The 21122-nt window shown below is 47.1% G+C and overlaps 1 protein-coding gene across 1 annotated transcript; it reads right to left on the bottom strand.

Annotated features, from left to right (window-relative positions):
- Positions 1-1094: 1094 nt before the first annotated feature.
- Positions 1095-19527, bottom strand: GATA6 (GATA binding protein 6). Its single transcript, XM_058032764.1, has 6 exons — positions 18630-19527; positions 15048-15214; positions 11599-11724; positions 10191-10278; positions 9945-10051; positions 1095-1581 (listed from the first exon to the last, which is right to left on the bottom strand). Exons 1-6 carry the CDS (start codon positions 19525-19527, stop codon positions 1414-1416), a joined length of 1554 nt encoding a protein of 517 aa, XP_057888747.1. The 3' UTR covers positions 1095-1413.
- Between the last annotated feature and the right edge of the window lie 1595 nt (positions 19528-21122).

Genomic DNA, 21122 nt, shown 5'->3' with positions numbered 1-21122 from the left:
AACAACTTTCCAAATGATGTCCCACTTTTAAACCAATGAAAACCAACCTAACTATGCATCAGTCACACTATACAGATTGCATCCTACATTCTTGAGATGCCTAGATATCTTCTGTAGTATTTACACATGTATCAGTTAGGTAGTAAAGTTTCATTGCAATTTGGTTCTTTCCACCACACACTTACTCAATGGCAAAAAAACCCCTTGGGGATGCATTTGCATTTTTGTACAACACTTTGGAGCAAACGGCTAGGGCAATTTTCCTGAGAGAAGGCTTGTTCTTTGAAACTCTTGCTTTAACAACTGGAAATACAGGAGGTGGATGCATTTTTGTTGCGCTAAAAAGCCTAAGGATGCCTAGTTAAGTTTTTCTCTTAAATTATTTACGTACCATTAAGTTAAAATGTTTACATTCATTCATTCGTATAAAAACCGTTGTTAAATCTTATGCAAATGATTTAACACTGATTGCTGCAACGCAAATTGCACTTCTTTAAAAAAATTATTGTATATATGGAAGAAAAATATCTGATTGCTACCCTGTTTACAAATTTTGACTGACTCTACACACAGTTCAGCCAGGAAATATGGACTTTCATAAATCTCAGTCACAGTGTACTTTAAAAGTTATATCGCAGTCTTGAAAAGTGAGTAAATATTTTAAACCAAAAAACACCAATCCCAAAATCTCCTTAACCAGCTGGACCTTGTGGGACTTGTACCAAACGTTGTGATTCCTTCCAGGGACATAGCTGGGCTCTGAAGAGCAGAGCAAGGCACGCTGAAGATGAAGAGCATGGAAGGAGAGGTCTGACGGGGTGAAGACACCAAATCTTCGGTGCGAGAAGTCTGTGTCAACTCAAGCTGTAAGCGCTTCTGACACGCATTAAAAAGTATCTCACTATCTCTGGTAAATAAAGTCTTTGCTACTCCCTCCTTGACATTGACAACTTCCACCAAATTCTTAGGGGAAAAGGCAACGAGAGAGTGAAAACAACTACATAATCAGAAAGGCAGCGCTGCAGGATAGGTTGAGGATGTATTTCTGGAATCTAACAATAGGTGTGGGTTTATCTCTTCTTTTTTTGTTGTTGTTTTTTCTTTTCCTTTTTTTTTTTTTTTAAGTTTTTTTGAGGGGGGCTTTGAAGAGCTTTTTAAGAGTGTAAGGCTGCATTAGCTATCCCCGGTGGTCATTTGCTTTCCCTACATTTTTCTTGCATAGTTGAGGAACTGGATGCTTTGGCAAAGCCTCTTTCGGAAGTAGAAAACCACCTCTGCCACCAAGGCTCAAAAACTGTTTCAGAGGAATGGTCTTTGCCAGCACTCTCACTGCCGCTGCGACCGCTCGCTCCACAGAGGAAACTGCGCGCAGATGTCTGGGGGCTGCCAGGATCCAGCTTCCCTCGCGCCAGGTCACGCCAGAGCCAGGGCACACCAGGGATCCTGCCTCACAGACGCTGTCACCTCGGCCGTGGAGCTCAGGCTGACTCCTGTGTACAGCCCATCTTGACCTGAATACTTGAGGTTGCTGCTCTCGGGGCTGGTGCTCTCTCCGGGGCCAGACATCACGGACGAGCTCGCCTGCAGGGAGGGGAGAGCACACAGAGATTCATTGAGCAGGTGAGCTTGGCACACACTGGGGCATGAGTGAGAGCACAGCGGGCCTGAAGCACAGCCATCACGACAGGATTTCTGTGCAAAAACAGGCTTTGCCCTCTGCTTGCCCCTGTGCCTTGAAATCCTGAAACATAAATGTCTCAGCATGAGCCCAGCCCTGCTGATGGCAGTGATGTCTGTGTTTGGAGAGGTAGAAACAAAACCACGTGATGTGCAAAAAAGTTGGAAATCAGCTCACGATGAAGAAGGAAATGTGCATGTGTCCCACTGCCCCCTACTGAAAAGACACAGCTGCCAGCACCAAAATCTGTGATCTGTGAGATGTGGCAGCTCTAGTTTTTCGTCCCCATGGGAGAAGTCCAATACATCCTAATTCTCCAGGAGCAGATACGGAGCACGTTCTGGAAAGCAGCTTTCTTTGGGCTCTTCAACCCTTGAAATGCTTAAAATCATTCCTGACCCTTCAAAACACCAGCCAAAACCACTTCATCCCTGTAGGACTGGCCACTAAAGGAGATGCTCTTTTAATCTTCAGCAGAGAAACACTATGCCTTTGAAGCAAGAATATTTTTGTTCTGCTGACTGCACAAGACAACATGCAGGGAAGCCCTGGTAGGCACGGAGATGAACCTCTGAACCACACTGGAATCAGTCCATTTATTTTAACAGAGAAATGGAGAGTTAAAAAGACAAAGGAACAATCATTTTTTCCATGAGGCTGAGCAGATCTGCTAAAGAGGAAAAATTTGCAGTGCCAGACAGAGAAGGGGCAACATTTTCACCTGATAAAGGAAATGTTTAAGAGCTGACTTCATGCAAAATTAACTCTTGGATATGTCAACTTTAAAGCCTTAATTTACTTGTTAATGGATAGTCTTTGGATGAAATTCCTTAAAAAAAAAAAAAAAAAAAAAACTATCCTAAACTGTGACTGCAGAAGCTTCCTGCCTGCTGTTTAAGTACGAAGTATACATATTTAATCATTTTACATGAGTAGAGCTCTTGGCTCTCCTGGAGCTGTGCCAAGCGAGCAGTCCTGACATAGGAAAAGCAAGACTTCATTAATTCAAAGGTAATTTCCAAATGGTGTGGAGCAGGGCTCTTGTTGCCGTGCTTAACCCAGGGAAAACCTCACCTTCTGAAAGAGATACTCACTGCTAGCACTCTTTTTTGTCTAAAATAACCTGGGCTCCAGTATTTTCTTAACCTTTTATTGAAACGATTGACCGTCAGTATTGTTCCACCCAGTCATCAACCCTGATCCCACTTCATTAGTCACTACCCAGAAATGCAGAGAAGGAAGGAAAAAAAGCTGTCCCCCAAAACCAGCTGAAACAGCTCTAATCCTAAGAGATAAGTTTTATCCCTCTCTTGAACAGACAGTTGCCAATCACTGACAATGAATCTCTGTATCCTCTTTCCCTGTGACTGTGCATGGAGAATTCAGGGAGGCAGGTTCCATGCTATCCTTTGTGTACAGCCCTGGTCTTGCATCAGCCCAGCTTTTCAAAGCCTTCCTTTTATTTCTAATGCCTCAAACATTTCTGTTAGCACAATAGACATAATTTTTAACAGCTTCAGTCTCCCCATAGTGGAAGAAGGGTTTAAATTAGTCGAGCAGTGTTTGCTAAACCTGAGCTAAAAATACTAAAGGAGCTGCGCTGAAAGGTTCCCATTTGCCCATATTTACCACTGCTGTTCTGGTAGGCAAATATCTTATCAGTACCTGTTTTTTCCGGGCTTGGAAAGTGTAATTCACCTTTTCCTGATTCAGCCCTACAAAGGTGGGGTGCAGGGACCCACAGTTTCCATATGGGGTTATGAGGTACCCCTCCCTCGGGCACCCCAGAAGGGAGGACGTGGAGGCACGTCCTGTTTGAGGACTGCCCATCCCTGCCTATCCAAGGCCGGATTCTGGCTCTGTTGAGCCAGGACGGGCAGGACCCGGGCAGGACTGCCAGCCCTGGAAACCCCACCCCAGTAAAGTCATGACAAATCCAGGCAGCTTGGGCAGCTCCCAAAGTGAGACATGGAAAACAAACCTTGGCTCATGAAAAGGACGTGACAGAATCACAAGTCTGTTCCTGAGCCTCCCTACCTTTGCTCTTCCTTTTCCAGCTTTAAGGGATGAAAGACAACAGAAGTTGCACTTAGTTATTAGAGGACTTTTTTCAGCTGAAATAAATAAGCTAAACAATGCTGATTAAGTCAATGGGGTCTAATTCACAGCTACTGGCTCTATCTATAAAAAAGTAATGACTTTATTTTTATTGGTGAAATCTGATAATAGATAATAGATAACAGAAAATCAACTGAAGGTCAGCTTCCAGAGGAAAAAATTAATGAAGTCCACTGGGAAGAGCCTGCCTCTCAAACAAACAGGGAAGTTGTGTTTGTATCTGCAAACATTCTTCTTTTTACCCAAACCAGGAGGATCTGGTCATGGGTCAGCCCCCCAGGCAGGTGGTCTGTATCTGAGGTGGCCTTTCTGTAGAGGACCTGCCCACCCCATACAGAGGAAGACCCCTGCCAGATCCACAAAGAAAACTAGATTGCACCCAAACCTGCCATCAGGACCTTAGAGGCAGATTAACCCCCACTAAAGCTGCTCCACATCAAAACCAGGCTGCTCAGGCTGCACTTGCCAGCACTCGGGGAACAGCAGCAGCAGCAGCTCTGGCTGAAAGACTCCTGCTTTTTCCACCCACTCCTTCCTGCACCATCTGCCCACCACAGAGAGCAGGGAGAGGGGATGGACACTTTCCCCTCTGGCCTTCCCCCACACCTCCGCAGCCAAGAGGGAAAAGCGCTGGGCAAGGTTGGCTGGAGGGGGGCAAAGGGCCTTGATCCAGACCTTTGGTCTATCAGATAGACCTTTGCTCCATCCACTTAACACGTTCAAAATGCTCCATGAATTTTGGACATTACATTAAGTCAGCAATAAGCTGAGTCTCAGCTGAGACTCTCTTCCTCCTCAGCCTAGTTTACTTTCGCAACGCGTAAATGATATCTACGGTCAGTTAAAATACATTTGCAAAGAATTCTTTCACACATGAAGTGTTGTGGCAAGCTGGTGGAGTCCCTAATTTCCCAGCCTCAGCCTCCCTGCAATAACTCCCATCCCCACAAAGAGCACGTTTTCCCAACACTGTCACTCCCTGGAATCCAAAGAGCAAGTCTTGGCACTGCAAAATGACAGCTTTTTTTACTGATGTAACGACCCTCTTAGTACACAAAGCTGTCATTTCTTGCTAGTCCAATTGATTCTTTTGTTTATACTGCAGACGTGTAAGTTTACATATCTTCTAATCTCTCCTTTGTATTATAGCAACATAAATCTGTGGTTAATACTTCATTAATTTCCTAAGGGAGGCAACTTCCAGCATGGCTTGGAAAACTGATGACCCACTGCTGTCAAGGGCTGTATGAGTAACTGGCTTTATTGCTTTGGCAATAAAACAAAACCAAGCAAAAGGTATGCGTCCATGTGCATGTAGAATTTTGGGATAGAAGCAAAAATACTTTTTCCTTGCTTTTCCCCACTGAAACAAAAAAGCTGGATTGCTTCCTTCTGTTTGATATAAAAATGAAATGCCTTTTTTTTGGATACATATACGCAGAGCAAAGAAAATCACTCAATGTAAAAGCAAAAGACTCAGTGTATGAAACTGAGTGGGGAGAAGAAAGTAGCTTCCCATTTTGTCCAGGACTGAGCACTGATGCAGAAGAGGTAGGAGACCAAGAAAAATTTAAACTAGAGTCTAGAGTATCATATCTCCCAGCATACTGCCCTGTCTGCCATGCTCTTTGGTATTTTAGGTTGCCACGTTCCTCATGCCTCCTGTTGATCTTATTCCACCTGGTTTAGATAAATATTTACTCATACCAGGACTGAGGCACCGTGTTCCCATTTTCCAGGTGAAAGTCCTACCAACCATGCTGGTGAGACTTTCTCATGGAAACTCTGTCCCAACACCTACAAAATTATTCCATACAACTGGAATATTATTATCAGATAATCTGAAGGACCCCTGGACATTCAGCTCCCCTATATCCAGGTGGTTAGCACATTGTTTTAAGAGGTTGAATCTCTGGTTCATCCAGACACAGGACGTACTCTCTGGAGGCTGATTTCCCTGTAGCCAGCATGAATGTCCTATCAATTTGCAGCCTAAACACCACCTCTAACCAGCTCACTCTTCTTCTGACAGGAAAAAAGAGAAGGAAAATGCAGGAGAAGGTATTAATCCAATCCAGCCCCACTTGTCCAGCATTTTGGAGACAGTTAAAACTGCATTTTTCCTGCTAGCTCACCACATGCTGAGGCCATCTCAGTCAGCTCTCTCATTTCCCACCCTACAAAACTGAAGAGCCAGTCCTGAACCACTTCTCAAGCTAAACCACCATGGGAAGCAAGCACTAGTTTTTCCTCGTGAGTTTTTCTGTGGTGTGAGATTACGGTCCTTTTGAGAAAACTCCAAACTGGATGCAAAGGACACAGGAGAGCCTTCTGAAAGAAGAGTTCCCCTGGTGCTGCTGAGTTTTTCTGACATCAGTTGTGGCTCAAGGAGCCTCCGTGTCCTGCCATAAAAAGCAGTTTTTACAGCAGGTTTCTTACTGCCTTTATCCTAATAAGGGAATAAAGTCCTTCTGGTTATCACACTTGTTGGAGCCCCTGCATGGAAATGGATAGGTTTGCACTACAGACCATGCCCTTCGTTTAGCAATTTATTTGGTGGAATTTCTCCCTGTACAGTTTCAGCAGCATCAAAGGGAGAGCAGGTATAGATGCAGATGCAGGCTGTCTGAAATCTTCAAATCTTCTTTTTATGGGGACGTAAGGCAATTTCATATATCATGCAGCTGGACCCTTTCCATATTAGTAACACAGGACACCCAGTACTTATAGTGCTTAGGAAAACAGAAATAGGCCTAGATCCTAGATCCAGATGTGAATTTGGCAAATAGCCCCTTTACAATGGGACAACAAAATAGCTCCGATCCAAACACTTCTACATTTTGGGATGTTTGAAATCAACTTTGCCCCCGCAGCAATTCATTAATCGTATCACTTAAATGTTTAAACTTCAGCTAGAACGTAAAATCAACATTTAAGGTTCTTGCTAATTTGTCTCAGAATTGGCATCATATAAGATTCCCTTCGTGAAATGGATAGTCTCAAAGACACTGCCAAGAGTAATTGCTGCCCTTCTCTTTTTCTGCCCTCCCTTCTTTATTTTACTTTAAAAGAGATAAAGAAAGGTAGGGCAAAAAGTGAATGTTACTGACACAAATGAATTCTGCTGAATTTCATTTCCATTAGATTTCTACATAACTGGAAACTTTTTTGGCAGCCTCCCACAAAAGGCATAATAAATTGCTTTTGTACCAATAGAGGAATTTGTCTTCTCTGTTTCATTTAGCAACAACATTGCTGTGAATTTCACACAACAGTTTCTAAAACGTCATCAGATTTCTCTGCCTAATGTCAATTTGGCATTTTCCCCCTCTTCACAGAATAAAGGCTAGAGAAGTAAAAACAGAGCAAAACAAAAACAAGTTGCCATGCCTGTTGTGTAAGGCAGGGAACGAGCCATGTTCTCTGTTCAGGCAGGTGCCTGTTTTTCAGCAACATCACCACCACCACTGTCAGGAATCAACATTGGTCTTTTTAAAGTCACCAAAGACTACAGAGCCTGGATTCATCCATCTGAGGGTTTAGTTTTTGCCCTCCTGACATGAGCTGAAGAAGTTTATTCTCCTTTGCAAAGCCATTGCCTATTCTAGAAATAATTACAAACCTTTGATCTATCAATAGATCAACATAAAAGGAAAAAGAAAAAATAACCAAGAAAACAGAAGTCTAGCAGAGCATCTTTGCTTCAGCATGTGATCAGGCTGCCTTGCTCTTAAATACTGACGTCTCTTCACTCACAACAGCTTAAATGAGCTTTACGAGTGCTCGGTCCCTTCCATAGGATTTAGACCCTTTAGAAATTATTTTGCATTCTTTGCAGTTAGTGATCATGTTCCCAAATGATGTCTGGGACAACGAGAGCCCATCTTAACAGCCACCACTTTCTACTTTAAACTTCCAGCCTCCCGAGTCCTCATCCCTTTGAATTACAGATGCTTGCTTGGGCAAAGCCAGAAGCCTGAGTGAAGGACGTGACCATGCCTGTGACATATCCTGACAGCTGCTCCCTTGGAAATCCCGTTTTTATTCACACACATCTGGGACTGGGGCACAGGGGTGGGAGATCAGTAGCCCTTCACATAATTTGGGATGGAGTCAGAGGATGCCCCTATGTCTGGTTGCCACTGCAACTTCCTCTCTTCAGGGCATGGCACAGCCCCTCTCCATCACTTCCGTTCACTGAAATCTTTCACGAGGGGGTATCTGCAAGTGCTTTGCATATGCAAGGCACATCTGATCAAATCATGGTGGGGAAAAGGCTGTGCAGAGGTTACCATGCTGCCTGCTGGATATAAGGGGACAGATTTTCCCAGCTGTTTTGCAGGTGTCCTCTCCCAGTCTGATCTACTGTAGAAAAATCAGGAAGAACTGAAGTCCTGTCACCGAGGATGCCATCATGTAAGTAAGAGCAGCCTCAGGGTCCCTGCTGGGAGTTGTTCCTAGTTGCTAAGGAGTTCTCAAGGAGTCTTTTAGCCCTCAATCCATGCTCCTGCACCCCTCTCCTCTGGTACCCGCACAACCCCATCTGGCAAAACCATATTAAAAATGGTACTACTTAAATTATAACATAAAGATTATTAATAACGTGTTTGGTGTGCCCTTCTAGGGAGAAATACCACAGAAAGGAAGTCATGTTTTAGCCAGCCAAGGAGGCAGCAGCATAGTGGAAATGAGATCTCCTCTATTTGTCCTCTCCTTCCTCGAGCAGCACATGGCTGTGCTGCCTCAGTCTGGTCTGGGATTGTGCTTCCCTGTCTATCCAATACATAAACCTCACTCAGGACCACTAGTACTGCTTAAGGTAACTCAAGGAAAATTTAAGGAAAATTTGGCTACATTTTTTCCTTTGCAAATATCAAGGGAGAGCCTAAACAGTGCATAGTAGCTCCTTGAGGGAGTCTGAAACCAATTCTGAAACTGCAACAGTTCACTTTTCAGTTAGTGTTTCTCTTTTTTTTTTTTTTTATGTGATCTGTTTATTTTACTGGATTGACAGGGTTTTCTCATGTCAAAGACAAGCCCTTTAAATACTATCCTAGTCTCACAGGATCCAAACCCAAAATCCAGTGCCTCTGAAAATGGGTGGCCCTGTCAGTCCACAAACAATCACATTTGCTAAAAAATGAGTTTTTCTTCCCCTTGTACAATGAAACTTTGTACATCAGAAATTAAACTATTGAAAGTAATTTGAATGTAGAAAATCCAAGACATACTGAAAAATAGCTATTAGAAACAATGTCTTCTTTTCATTAATAAAGAACTAAAGAAAGCCACATTAGAAAAGTTTCTCAAAGAAATTATGTGGCAGATTAAGGGATGCAGAAGGCTGAGAAGTGAGTGTAGATATGGATAGGTACAGCCAAGCAGTTAGAAATTAATCTACATTCAGCTTCACAACTTTAGCAGCAGTATTTATCACACATGCTGAGTGAAGAAAGGAAGTTTGAGATGGTTGGAGTACATGATGTAAAATAAGGATCAAAGCTAAAGCAGGGGATGATCAGCACTCCTCGGGTGCTCCTCTGGAGCTTGGTGCTGCCAGATGCTGAGCATCTGGCCCCTGAAAAACCCTCTGTGGGCAGAGGGCTGAACCCCCACGCACTGCAGTCAGCAGAGTGCTCCAGCCTGGCTTCAGCTGAGTTTGGATCAGGGTTTAATTGCACATTTTAGTTTCAGACAAAAGTCTGTATGATTTACTTCATACAGCAGGATAACGTTTTTCTGGATTTTACCCATTGGGATAATGCATAAATATATATATATATATATATATATATATATATATGTATGTATAATTGTTTCTTGAAAGGATTAGTTGAGCATGTTTTATTGTCTTCTGTCCAAAAGAAAACCTTTGAAATTAAAGAACCTGAATATTTAAAAACAAAATGTCTGCGGTTAAGCTGCGGCTAACTATCATAAAAATTATATAGATCTTAATCAAGAAGGTTTGCAAAGTACTTCAGCTTGTCTCTCTGTTTACAGCTATATGTAATATCCTCCGAAAATCTTGTTCTGGTATCAGCTAACAAAACTGGAAAGTTTGTTTAGATTATTGTTCTGCTAGATAAGATAAAAGCTGTGATAACATTGCCCAGTGATCAGCCTGCCTGCAGATGCAGACACTCACCCCGGAGGCTGCAGGCTGTGCGCCGGGAGAAGCCGTTTTGCTGCAGTCGTCTGAGTTGGTGGAGGACGTGGATGTCGGAGTCATGGGAACTGCAGTAGTACTGTTACCTGGAAAATTGGGAGCTGGCATTAAAAATAAATATTTTCCAGACAGAGAAGAAAAAAAAAAAAAACAAAACAAACAACAACAAAAAAACAAGACAACTACAAACTATTGCAGCTACACTTTCATATATTTTATATTTACCAGAGCATGCCTTTGATTTATTTATATTCTTAGGTTTTCGTTTCCTTGTCTGAATTCCTTCTTTTTTCATAGCAAGAGGCCGAGGAACCTGAAAAAATTAAATTTCCACACTAATCACAGAGTTGCATAGGTACTCTAATCAAAAATCAAAATACACTACAAAACAACATGTGATGTTGCAAAAATCTGTATAGCAAGTTAATTTTCTCTGTGTCACAGTACTAATTCTAAAAAATATTTGCGTTTTATTTGGGCAAAACAATAGTTTGATTCAAGGGGAGTCGTAGCTGAATTAAGAAAGTAGGGAAACTTTTTTTTCTCTATGCAAACTTCATAGTTTTTTCAACCCCTCAATCAATCCATAGGAAAACAGCACAGAATTAGGGAAAACCAGCATCATTTGGCAGTAAGCCATAAGAAATTAAATTGGATGGGGTATATCTGATCGTTGATTTATTATTCCAGTCAGTTAGGAATTATCTCCAGTGCCTGATTCTGGAAAGAAAAAATGTATATGAGAAAAAAATTCATCCTCATCCTGTGGACCAGCTCCTCAAACCAGATCATCACAAGGAAAAGCCTTAGGACGGAAGGTTTAGAATAGAAGAATTGACTTAGTATTTGTTCCTATAAGCAGATCTGCCCATAATACAGCTTTACAGTATCTAAATTTATATTTATAGGGATAAATTTGTATTTAAATGTGCTCAAAAATCATCTTTGTGTTCATTACAATAATAATCACACTACAAAGACACCAGCTTAAAATATATTTTAACACCAGTTTGAGGAAAGAAAATTCATGTGTACTCTATCATTATAATATTTAAACCTGTGACATAATTTACATTTTATTGAAGGCTAGACCACGTCTCAATGATTCCTAATGCCCTTGCTCTTCAAACATTTATGCTTCACAGTAACACAATCCACAGGGGTCTCACCCAAAACATGCTCTACCACATTCAGGACAGAGCTTTTTTTTACTTTAATTTTTTTACTTTATTATTGCCCAACAAAGGCTGAAATTGCCTTTACAGTTTTTCTGGCTATGGCTTGAATAGCCATAGCCCATTTGCTGGCATTGCTATGTCTGCCCATGAAAAACTGTCTCATTAAAGGTCTAGGGATTTTTTCCCTACTAAAGAGCTGGTTTAAATCCCAGTGGCAAAAACACCACTGCTGCTCATCCAGAGCTGGTTTCTTTATATGAATCTATTGAGAGAGCCACAGTGGCAAGCACATAACTACTCAAAAGCATAACAAGCTAAAGTGGTACGATCATCTTCTGATGTCACGCATGTTTCTGTTGCTCCACGCATTTCGCTGGTGACATTTTGAGGAGCACCCCTTCCCCAAAGCACACCAGGGCTGGCAGGGGATGCGCCTTGGTGGAGCAGCCACTCACCCCATGGAGCTTCATGTAGAGGCCGCAGGCGTTGCAGACGGGCTCGCCCTCGGCGTTCCTGCGCCACAGCGTGGTGGTGGTGGTGTGGCAGTTGGCACAGGACAGCCCCATCCGCCGCGACGAAGGCTGCGTGGGGGCAAGCACAGGCAACACGGCATAAACAGGCGGGCAGCAGAGAGTGATTTATGTCTTTGTGCTTCGTAAAAAGTCCTTCAACACATGGCGGGGATGGTAGGAGCCTTTCTTTAATAGTATCTGTCAGCCACAGCCCAGAATTAGAATGGAATTATCCTCGTATCAGAGAGTGGAAAGATGCTGTGAAGAGCTACTGAATGTCTTTTAACCCTGGGCAGTCACAGCAGAGGCAAAATTCTCATCTGGGAGCTGGCGATCAGAAGTCTGTTCAGACCACCAGGCACCAGGTTTTTTCCAGCAGGACAGCTAGGAAATATCTCCACTACAGCTCCATCAAGCTGAACAGAAGGCACATCCCTCCCATGCCGCCTCCCCAGACAGTTCAGTGCCCTCTCCCCTGTGTGGTGGGTGAAGAGGCAGCTCTGATCCTGCCACTGATACTCCTGACTCATTGGAAAAATCAGCCACTTTAATCACCTGCCCTCGGTGGCACCACATCTGGGGAAAACTTTCCTGGGCATCCCCGGGGTAACACATACAACAGCCTTACTTTGATAAAAAGGTCTTTTTATCATCGCCCATTTTATCATTGTACAAAAAACAGCATGCCTTGGGAGCGTGTTTTACAGAGCAGAGCCTCCCTCGGCCAGCAGAAAAGCTGGTGGGTGACAACAAGGTTCCCACTGCAAACAAGCCATTTATGACACTCTTCCGTGGAGTTTGGAGCCAAGATGAAGCAACTCTGTATCAGAAATAACCGTATAACCCAGAGCTTTATGGCTACAGGCTGTATATCATAAGTGAAGGCAGTCCTCATAAACATGTGAAATGAAGGTGAATGGGTTATAAAAGTCCCTGTAACAACTGATCTCTTTTACGTTCATCACAAGCAAAGAATTCCAGCTACATCGTAAATCTAGTCTTTTTCAAAGTATCGCATTGTCAAAAAAATACAAAAAAAATCTGTGCCTAGCTCTGTGTCTGGCAGCTGAACAAGTTTACATGGAGAAGTCAGTTTCAGAGGATTGCATTAATCTTATTCAGACCATAAAGTGCCCATAACTGAAATTACTAACTTAAGGGTACAATGCCCTTCCTCTTGAATCGTTTACTGCTGGGTTGTTAGACATAACTGGGTCACCTTTGATACCACAGGGCTTTCTGCCACTGGGGAAATCAATAAAAATGTTTTGAGAATGAAGAATATTCCAGAGTGATAACTGAGTTTCTTGAATATTGTCTGAGTGTCTTTAGCAGTAAGCCGTCATTTTACACCACAGCTCAGAAAGAGCTCCAGATAAAATACAAATTTTGAAATCTTGAATCAGTAATCCATTATTAACTACGCAGGGGAAAAGAACTAACCACCCAGCCAAGTGTTATATAGGCTGAAGTACACAAAAACAATTTTTAATTTTAAAAATCCAAGTACCATGAAAACAGAATTTTTGACTTAGTTATTAAATATGTACGCACACAGCACTCAAATTATGCCCTCAGCTCAATACGCGTTTTATGTGATCACATTGAGTAAAAGAAAGCTGGTTGTAACACACATGCTTCGTTTTCTTTCTCTGCAAGTGAAATGCTGTCAGCTGCTTCACTCTGTTAAATTCTATGCAGCCTGGTCTGAACCTTCATACTTTTTATTTCAATAGCTTTTGCTCATTCCCATATCCAAACAGACATGGAGTTTTGGCATGTTTTGAAGCTAAAACGACTTTTCTGATGCAGGAATTTTATCAGAAACTTTGGGGCAATCTAAACGTGTTTAGTGTTTTCAAAACATTTTCCCTTCTCACCTACATATTTCCAACTGTACGAACACAGAGTCATGGTTGATTTATAGTTATGGCCAGGGCACTTGGTAGGGATTATTACACAGAGCTATTTCAGAGTTATTTCGCTGAGGTGTCAGACTGAAATCGGGCTGTAGTTTGACTCTGTTTTAGTCTTCTCACCCCCACCCCTCCCTCAAAAAAAAAACAACAAAAAAGAAAAAACGAAAAAAAAGGACACAGAAATGCTAGAACAGGGTGTCAGCTACTGAAAGAAATCTGCCTTGGGCCAGAGTGCCACAGCAATTTGGGCTCTGATGCTTGAGACAACCAGCATATCTGGCCCCTCCGCTGCATCTGTCCCCACTAATGAGATAACACCTTGTGTCATGAAATTTACCTGAAAGCCAGCTAGAAAAAACAGACACCTAGCAGCAGCAAACCTCTGGCCTAAAGTTAAATTAACCCTTTAGCTTAAAGAAAGGTCTTTAAGCAGAGGTGGGTTGGTTCCTAAGCGCTTACTGTCTGTTCCGACCATCGAGTGTTTGGGTCTTGTTTCCCCTCGCTCCCATAAGAGCAATAAATTTAAATGGTTGTGAAATAAAGAACAGTAGGTGTTTCAGCCCAAGGAAAACAGGCATGGAGCAAAGCAGCAGGCATGATTGAAAGGGGCTTGAAAGGCTGATGGGTTTGATACACTGTCTCCATACACAAGGGTCCAAACATCAGCTTGGATTATAGTGGTGTGATTTATTGTGGCTCGTTCAGTAACAGCCATTACTGAGGAGCGTATTCTTTCTGTCTGCTGACCTCCACCCAGATTTGCTAAACATAATGTGCAGTTCCCGCTTGTTAAATTTTCTCCTTGCCTATTCAGTGCCAGCCTGAGTTATAAACAGGGGTTCTGGTTTGTACTATTTATTTCCCCCCCTAGTTTTAGGAGTATATTTTTAGAAAAATTGCCGCTCATTTCTTAGGAGTAAAACAAAACAAAGGCTATTATCATTGTTTAAACAATTGGTTTTCTTTGAATTATATACAAAACTTGCTTACATTCCCAAGGATCGAGCTCTCAGCAAACAAAGCAGGTCTGGAGAAATTCCTAGCCCTCTGAACAAACATTTTCCAACCTTGATTTCTTTCTTTTTTCTTTTCTTTTTTTTCTGTCCAACATCAGCAGCACAAATTTCTTGCAAGCCACTGAATCCCCCTCACAGATGGGGCTCATAGCTTGAAAAGCCAGGCTGGCCCATGCCTGGTGTGCAGCTCACAAGGGGGCAGAGAGAAATTTTGCCTGGAAGTGAGTCCGAAGCGGTTCCAAAAGGCTGCCAGCCCTGTCGCCCCTCACAGTGACCAGTTTGGCCTGCAAACCTGCTCAGGAGCCCCGCTACAGTTTCGCAGCCGAGAGGATCACCAGGCTAATCCACGGATTGCTCTCCCCCATCTTTGCCCCAAATTTCTCCCTCGCCTCAGCTGACTGGGGTTCCTTGGGGCAAAGCTCCTCTCAGCGCCCTCCTCCCCTCCCTCCCGACTCACCACTCTCTTTTGGGGCTTGATGAGGGGCCGGCTGAGGCCGTTCATCTTGGTGTAGAGCCCGCAGGCGTTGCACAGGTAGTTGCCGGTGCCGTCCCTCCTCCACAGCGGGGTCTGGATGGAGCCGCAGTTGACGCACTCGCGGCTCTCGGACAGGTCCTCCAGCAGCTCTGCGGGCAGGAGCACAGGGACAGGCGGTGGGACACGGCCGCCGAGCCCGGTGCGGCCCCGCCGACACCCGGGCCCCGGGCGGGAGAGAGACCGGCCCTCGGAAAAGCAATTCCCCGGCAGCGACGGCGGCCATGCCGTGATTTTTTCTACAAAATCCCTGGGTTTTATTTTCCTTTTTTTTTTTTTTTTTTTTTTTTTTTTTTTTTGCTTTGTTTGTTTATTGGGTTTGGGTTTTGTTTTTTTTTTTTTTCTATTTATTTAAACGTGCCGGAGCCGCTGCGGCAGAGCTCTTGCCCTCCGAGCCGGAGCAGAGCCGGAGCGCCCCGCACACTCAGCGCCGGCCCGCCGCCCACTCCCGGCGGGATTTGACCCTTGGGAAGCCCACCTGGGGTCCGCTCGAGGGGCGAAACCCCCTCCGTGGTGCCCACAAGGCGGAAAGGGAGGTGCGCTTGCCTTCAGAGGGGAGCAGAGTGAGGCGGCTGTCAGAATAGCCACTTCCAGAGCCGCCCCGGGAGCTGGATGTGTCGTTTTGCCCAACATTCCCCAGGGTCGAAGCTGGGCAAGAACTTTTCTACCTTACTTCTTATTTTAAATGCCTCTCAAAACGCCTCTCAAAATGCCTTTAAATGCCTCGCAACTGGTAAAGCCTCTAGTTTGGAGGCAGCGTTTGGGGCCCTGGTGTGCCAAGGCAGCGAGGGGCAGTGGCTGCTTCGCCTCGGCTATTTGGTCATATTAGAGCTGGTTTGTAGGAAATAGAGGAAATGGAAAAATAAGCGGCATTGTGCCTCCTGCTTTCATAGTTACTGAAAGGGAAAAAAGGTATAAAAGCATTGGGGAAAAAATGAAAAAGGAAAAAAAAAGAGAGAGAAAACCCACCTATAAAAGCTAATACTTTCACCCATGCGAATCCCTGTTCTGATTCACCTCTCCATATTTCCATATTTCGGGGGAGGAGGGAATAAATACTTGTTTTACATAGACTGTGCCACGTTGGGCAGAAATAATAAAAGGAGATGTTTGGATTTTTACAGCAGCTTTCGAGTCGAGTCTGGGAACGTATGTTTCAGACTCAGAGCTTCGTCACTGATTTTTTATTTCCTCCCTCTGCTACCTGCCTAAATCCCTCATTGGGTTATTCCCTAAGGTTTCAATGCACAGCGAAAGCGAGCTCGTAAAGGTCGAGCAGCTTTGGAGAGCGGGCTGCGGTGCCACGGCGGGCACTGAGCTGAGAAAGGCTCGGCCTTTTGGCCCGCACCCACCCAAACACGCTTCTCTCCCCGCTTCGTTCGCGAATTATTAGGCGCTAAAGAGGAACGGGCACACGGCACAGCCCAGAGAGCACAGTTCAACTTACGGTGTCAGCTCCTAGCTCTTAGCACATCGCTAAGATTTATTAATCTTTGCACTAAAAGCGCCATTGAAGACTGTAACCAGAAAAATGTTGAGGACGTCAAGGACTCTGGAACTTAAACAGTATTTTGTCTCGGCTATTTATTTTATAGCACTGCCTTCGGGCTTGCAGAAATAAATTCTGCCTTGACAATATTTCTCGGGCATTTTCAAATATTTTTCCCCTTAGAGAGTGAGTACTACACTTATTTCCAAAGAAAACAAAATAAAGTTTTAATTTTAGATACTGTTTTAGCATCTCTACGAGTACCGCTACGAAAGCTTTATCAAACTGTCGAATATTTAGCCGTAAAAAATACATTTCGGCTACAATTTTCCCACAATTTTGACACGGGACAAGGCGTGCCTTCGGCTTTGCAGCCGCGTTTTGCCTCACAGGAGCAGAAATTTCGCCTGGCCCTGGAGCTCCGGGCTGCTTCGCCCGCGTTACACCGCGTTGCGGCTGCGCTGGCACCCGTCCTTTCCCTCAGGAAAAGGTGAATCCCGACCCCTCCGGCCCTCAGCACCGTGGGAGGGAGGCACAGGGGCGGCAGAGACCCGCTGGATGCGGGGAAGCTGCCGCGCTCCTCGGCTGCCCGGACACTCCCGCCCCAGCCTCCCCCAGCAGCGCCCGGCTCCTGCGCCTCTCTGCTCCTTCTCGCTCACCCCTCTCCTCTCCCTGCCGTGAGATCTTCCAACCCCACGTCTCTCCCGATAAAATTTTAAAAATAATAATTAAAAAAATTTGAAAACACGATTGATTTTTTTTGCTCTCCACCACCTAGTTTCACACTATAACTTTTTAAAGTTGAGTTTGAAACTCATCTTTCTTGTTACCCTGAGATTTGGCTTCTCCTATCACTGCTGAAACTGATTTTCTTCCCTCTGTCAGAGTACTAAACACCAAGTGGGAGGATTAAAATAATTAAATCTACAGGGTGTCATCGACAGACGGGAGGAGCATTGTGTGTACAGCCCTACAGAAAGACAAAAATCCACGGGGTAATTTTCTGCAACACTGCACTGAAAGAGAAAATCACGGTGTCTATAAAATATATGCACCTGGTGGGTAGTTTATGCTTAAAGTGAATGATGATCAAATCTGTGTGCATACACATATTTACATAAATATGTATATATACATAATAAATATATGCAGAGCATGTATATATAAATACATATACATAGCCACACACACCTCTCTATAAAACCTCTATTTATATATACATAGATTTATTCTAAAGCTGAAGAGATTGCAATAATCGTTAATCTTTCTACCTCTGACTAAATCATCGCAGCTCAAACTCCACTTCTACAATTGATTTAATGACACCGGGAATCTCCTTAACTAAAACAAAAAATAAGGATGGGGCATCTCGGAAATGAAATCAAAACCCCTCAGGAGGTGCTGTATTTTAGCAGCAGTTTATAAATCACGTTTCCTCATTCATATACAAGATTTTGCTTCGCTGCTTTTCTTTTTTAATGAAGCAACGAAGTGTTTTATAGTTGAAATAATCCAAAAAGGGTTAAGGGAGCCCCTGCAATTTTCCTCTATGATACAAAGAACGATTAATTTGCAGTGAATTTGTCACCGTTCCTTGTCCAGATGACCGCACTTAAGGAAAGCAGGAATGTACTGATTTGGAAAAATTTAAAAATTGAGTTTACACCGGGCAATCCGTTTTGGGATATTAGGGTTGGTAACCCCGATTGCCATACTCCAGACAACGCCGGAGGGGTATTTTTGGAGGTGTATTTTTGGAGGAGCATTTTTGGAGGTGCATTTTTCCCCTAACTCAACACAAACGACGGGAGTTACCTCCGCTCCAGAACAGCCCCGGTCCCGGGACCGCCGTGCTAACACGGACACGGACAGCGGGGCCGCCCTCGCCAGCGACCCCCTCCGGGCAGCCCCGCCGCCGCTCCCCGCGCCCCCGGCATCCCCGCCGCCCTTCCGGGGCAGCCCCGGCGTGCGGGGACCCTCCCGGCCCAGCCCTGCCCTGCCCTGCCCGCGGCTCGTACCTGCGCTGGGTGCCCGCACGGGGATGGGGGCGGCCCGGCCCTGGAGGCAGTGCAGCATGGAGTTCTCGAAGGGCGCCGTGGGCCAGGCAGGGGCGAGCTGCGGCCCCACGTAGGACGTGTAGGGGCCCGGGTAGGAGCCATTGAGCGGCCGGGCCAGCGGGCTGTACTGGTCCCTGGCGCCCAGGCTGTTGCTGTAGGCGCCGGGCTCCCGGGAGGCCCCGTTGGCCACCGGCGGGCTCGGCGAGTAGGGGAAGCGGCCCGAGGGGTGGGAGCCGCCGCCGCTGCTGTACGAGGGGCTCTCCGCGGCCGGCTGGGACCAGACGGCGTGGCCGCCGCCCGGGTGGCTGGGCTGGGCCGCCCCGCTGCCCTGCAGGTAGGGCAGCGTGGGCAGCATGGAGCCCACGCGGGTGGTGGGCACGTAGACGGGCGAGCTGGGCGTGGAGTGCATGAAGCCGCCCGGAGATCCGTCGTACGGCGTGGGGCCCTGGGCGGCCGAGATGGCGAGGGTCTGGTACATCTCCTCGGGCTGCTCGGCGCCGAGGGCGCTCAGCTTGGGGCCGCGGCTGGACCAGATCAGCTTGCTGGTTTGGTCTAAGTCCGCGAAGAGCAGGATGTCCTCCCAGCCGGCACGGCCGGAGGGGTGCGGGGTCCCGAAGTGCACGTAGGGGGCGAGCAGCGACCTGCCCTCGGCGGCGGCGGCGGGGGGCGGCCGGTGGCTGCCGTCGGTCTCCGGCCGAGGAGTGCTGCAGGATCCGCTTTCGCCCTGGGAGCCGCAGGAGGAGGAAGGCGAAGGAGGAGACGGGCGCGGCTCCCTGGTCGCGAAGGGACAGGAGGAACCGCCGGCGTCCGCAGCAGCGCACCGCTTCACCGCGCACCAGCCGCCTTCAGCCACGGCCATCCAGGTCCCCTTCTAGCCGCTGGGTGTGGATGGGGAAGGGCGAGGAGGGGAGGAGGAGGAGGAGGAGTGGAGGGGGGGATCCGCAGGGCAGGGCGGGGAGGGAGGACACAAAAGAGCAGGGAAGTGGGGGAGAGAGAAATAATAATAACAAAGTTTGCAAACAGGACAGCCCGTCTCCCTCCCGTAATGAGATTCATCAGGGCTTATCTGGCCCCTCTGAGCGCTCAATCAGTCATGTCGCCTCGGCGCTGTGCTGTCCCTCGCCCCGGCGGGATGGGATCAGGCGGCCCAGGTCAAGACGAGCCGGGAGACGCCAGTCCCGCGGGGCCAGGGCTGCGGCTCCGGCCCCGCTCTCCGCACGGCGGGAGGGCTGCTCCCCTCTCCCTTCGCATCCCGGGCTGCGGATTTGAACGTGAAGCACGCCGGGGCAAAGGTGGGCGTAAGGGCGTGGGGACAGAGGGGGGCGAGGGGGCATTTTTCCCTGTCTCTGCCGCCCTTTCTTGGCTGCTGTCGTTGTTATGATTATTTCAATGAATGAGTCATTTGACTCGGTTCCACCGAGAAAACAATTAGTAAGGCGATCCCTTTAAGGTTACTTCGCCGGAGAGCGATGTTAGCTCTTCCTCGCTTGTTTGCCTATTTCCAGCCCAAGGTCACGGAAAGGAGGAGGAGGAGGAGGGAAAGGCCCCTGAGGGACGGGAGATGCGCACGGGCCGGGCCCGAAGTGTGCGCGGCGGCGGCGGGACCGGAGCGAGCCGGGCGGGATGCGCCTCCCGCAGGGGCCGGATCCAGCGGGCAGCCCGGGCTGGGGGCCTGCCCCGAGCCCTGCGCACCTTGCAGCCGGGACACCCGTGCCGAGCCGAGCGGGGCCAGTTCGGAGCTGCCGGCATGAGGAAGGCCCGACAGACAGACACAGAGAGCCCGCTGCCCGGCCCTTAGGAGAAGGGGGAGAAAGCGAAAAGGGACACAGAGAAGTGACAGCGAGAGCGGGAGAGGCTCTCCGCTCTCAGCCCACCTCGGGGCACTCCAGATAACCACAGCCACAAGAACACAGGACACACACAGAGCCCCCTCGCAGATAGGCACCAAATACGTCTCTGCCTCCTGCGAGATAACTGGAAGATAAGGCTCCGGCAGATAAGCGCTCCAGGCAGCGGCATCGGATGTCTGCCCGCACAGTCTCTCTCCCTCGGGCTCCCCCAGCCCGGGGCAGCCGCCGCCGCGCCGCGCTCCGCTAGGGCAGAGAGGCAGCGGCACAAGACCCAGAAAGAACGAGGGAAACCGCGGCGAGGCGAGGAAAGAGAGGGGCCAAACCTGGTGCCGGTGTCCCGCATGGGGCCGGGGCGCGGGGCCGCGTCGGGCGGTAAATCCAGTGCGGCGGGGGCGAGCGGCGGCGGCGACTCCGGCGGCGGCGGCCGGCGGCTCATGTATAAAAAGGAGAGAGGAGGCGCCTCTCGCTGCCCTGCCGGAAAACTGCAGGCAGCCGGCCCTGATTGGGCTCGGCCAGCCCTAAACAAACACGGGGCTCCTCAGGGGTGCCAGTCCCGGGGCCGGCCGGGCCGCCGCAGCCCCGGGGCGGGGGCGGGGGGCACCTC

Source organism: Melospiza georgiana, chromosome 1 (assembly GCF_028018845.1).
Source record: "Melospiza georgiana isolate bMelGeo1 chromosome 1, bMelGeo1.pri, whole genome shotgun sequence".
NCBI lineage: Eukaryota > Metazoa > Chordata > Aves > Passeriformes > Passerellidae > Melospiza > Melospiza georgiana.
This window is presented reverse-complemented; position numbering and strand designations above follow the sequence as displayed.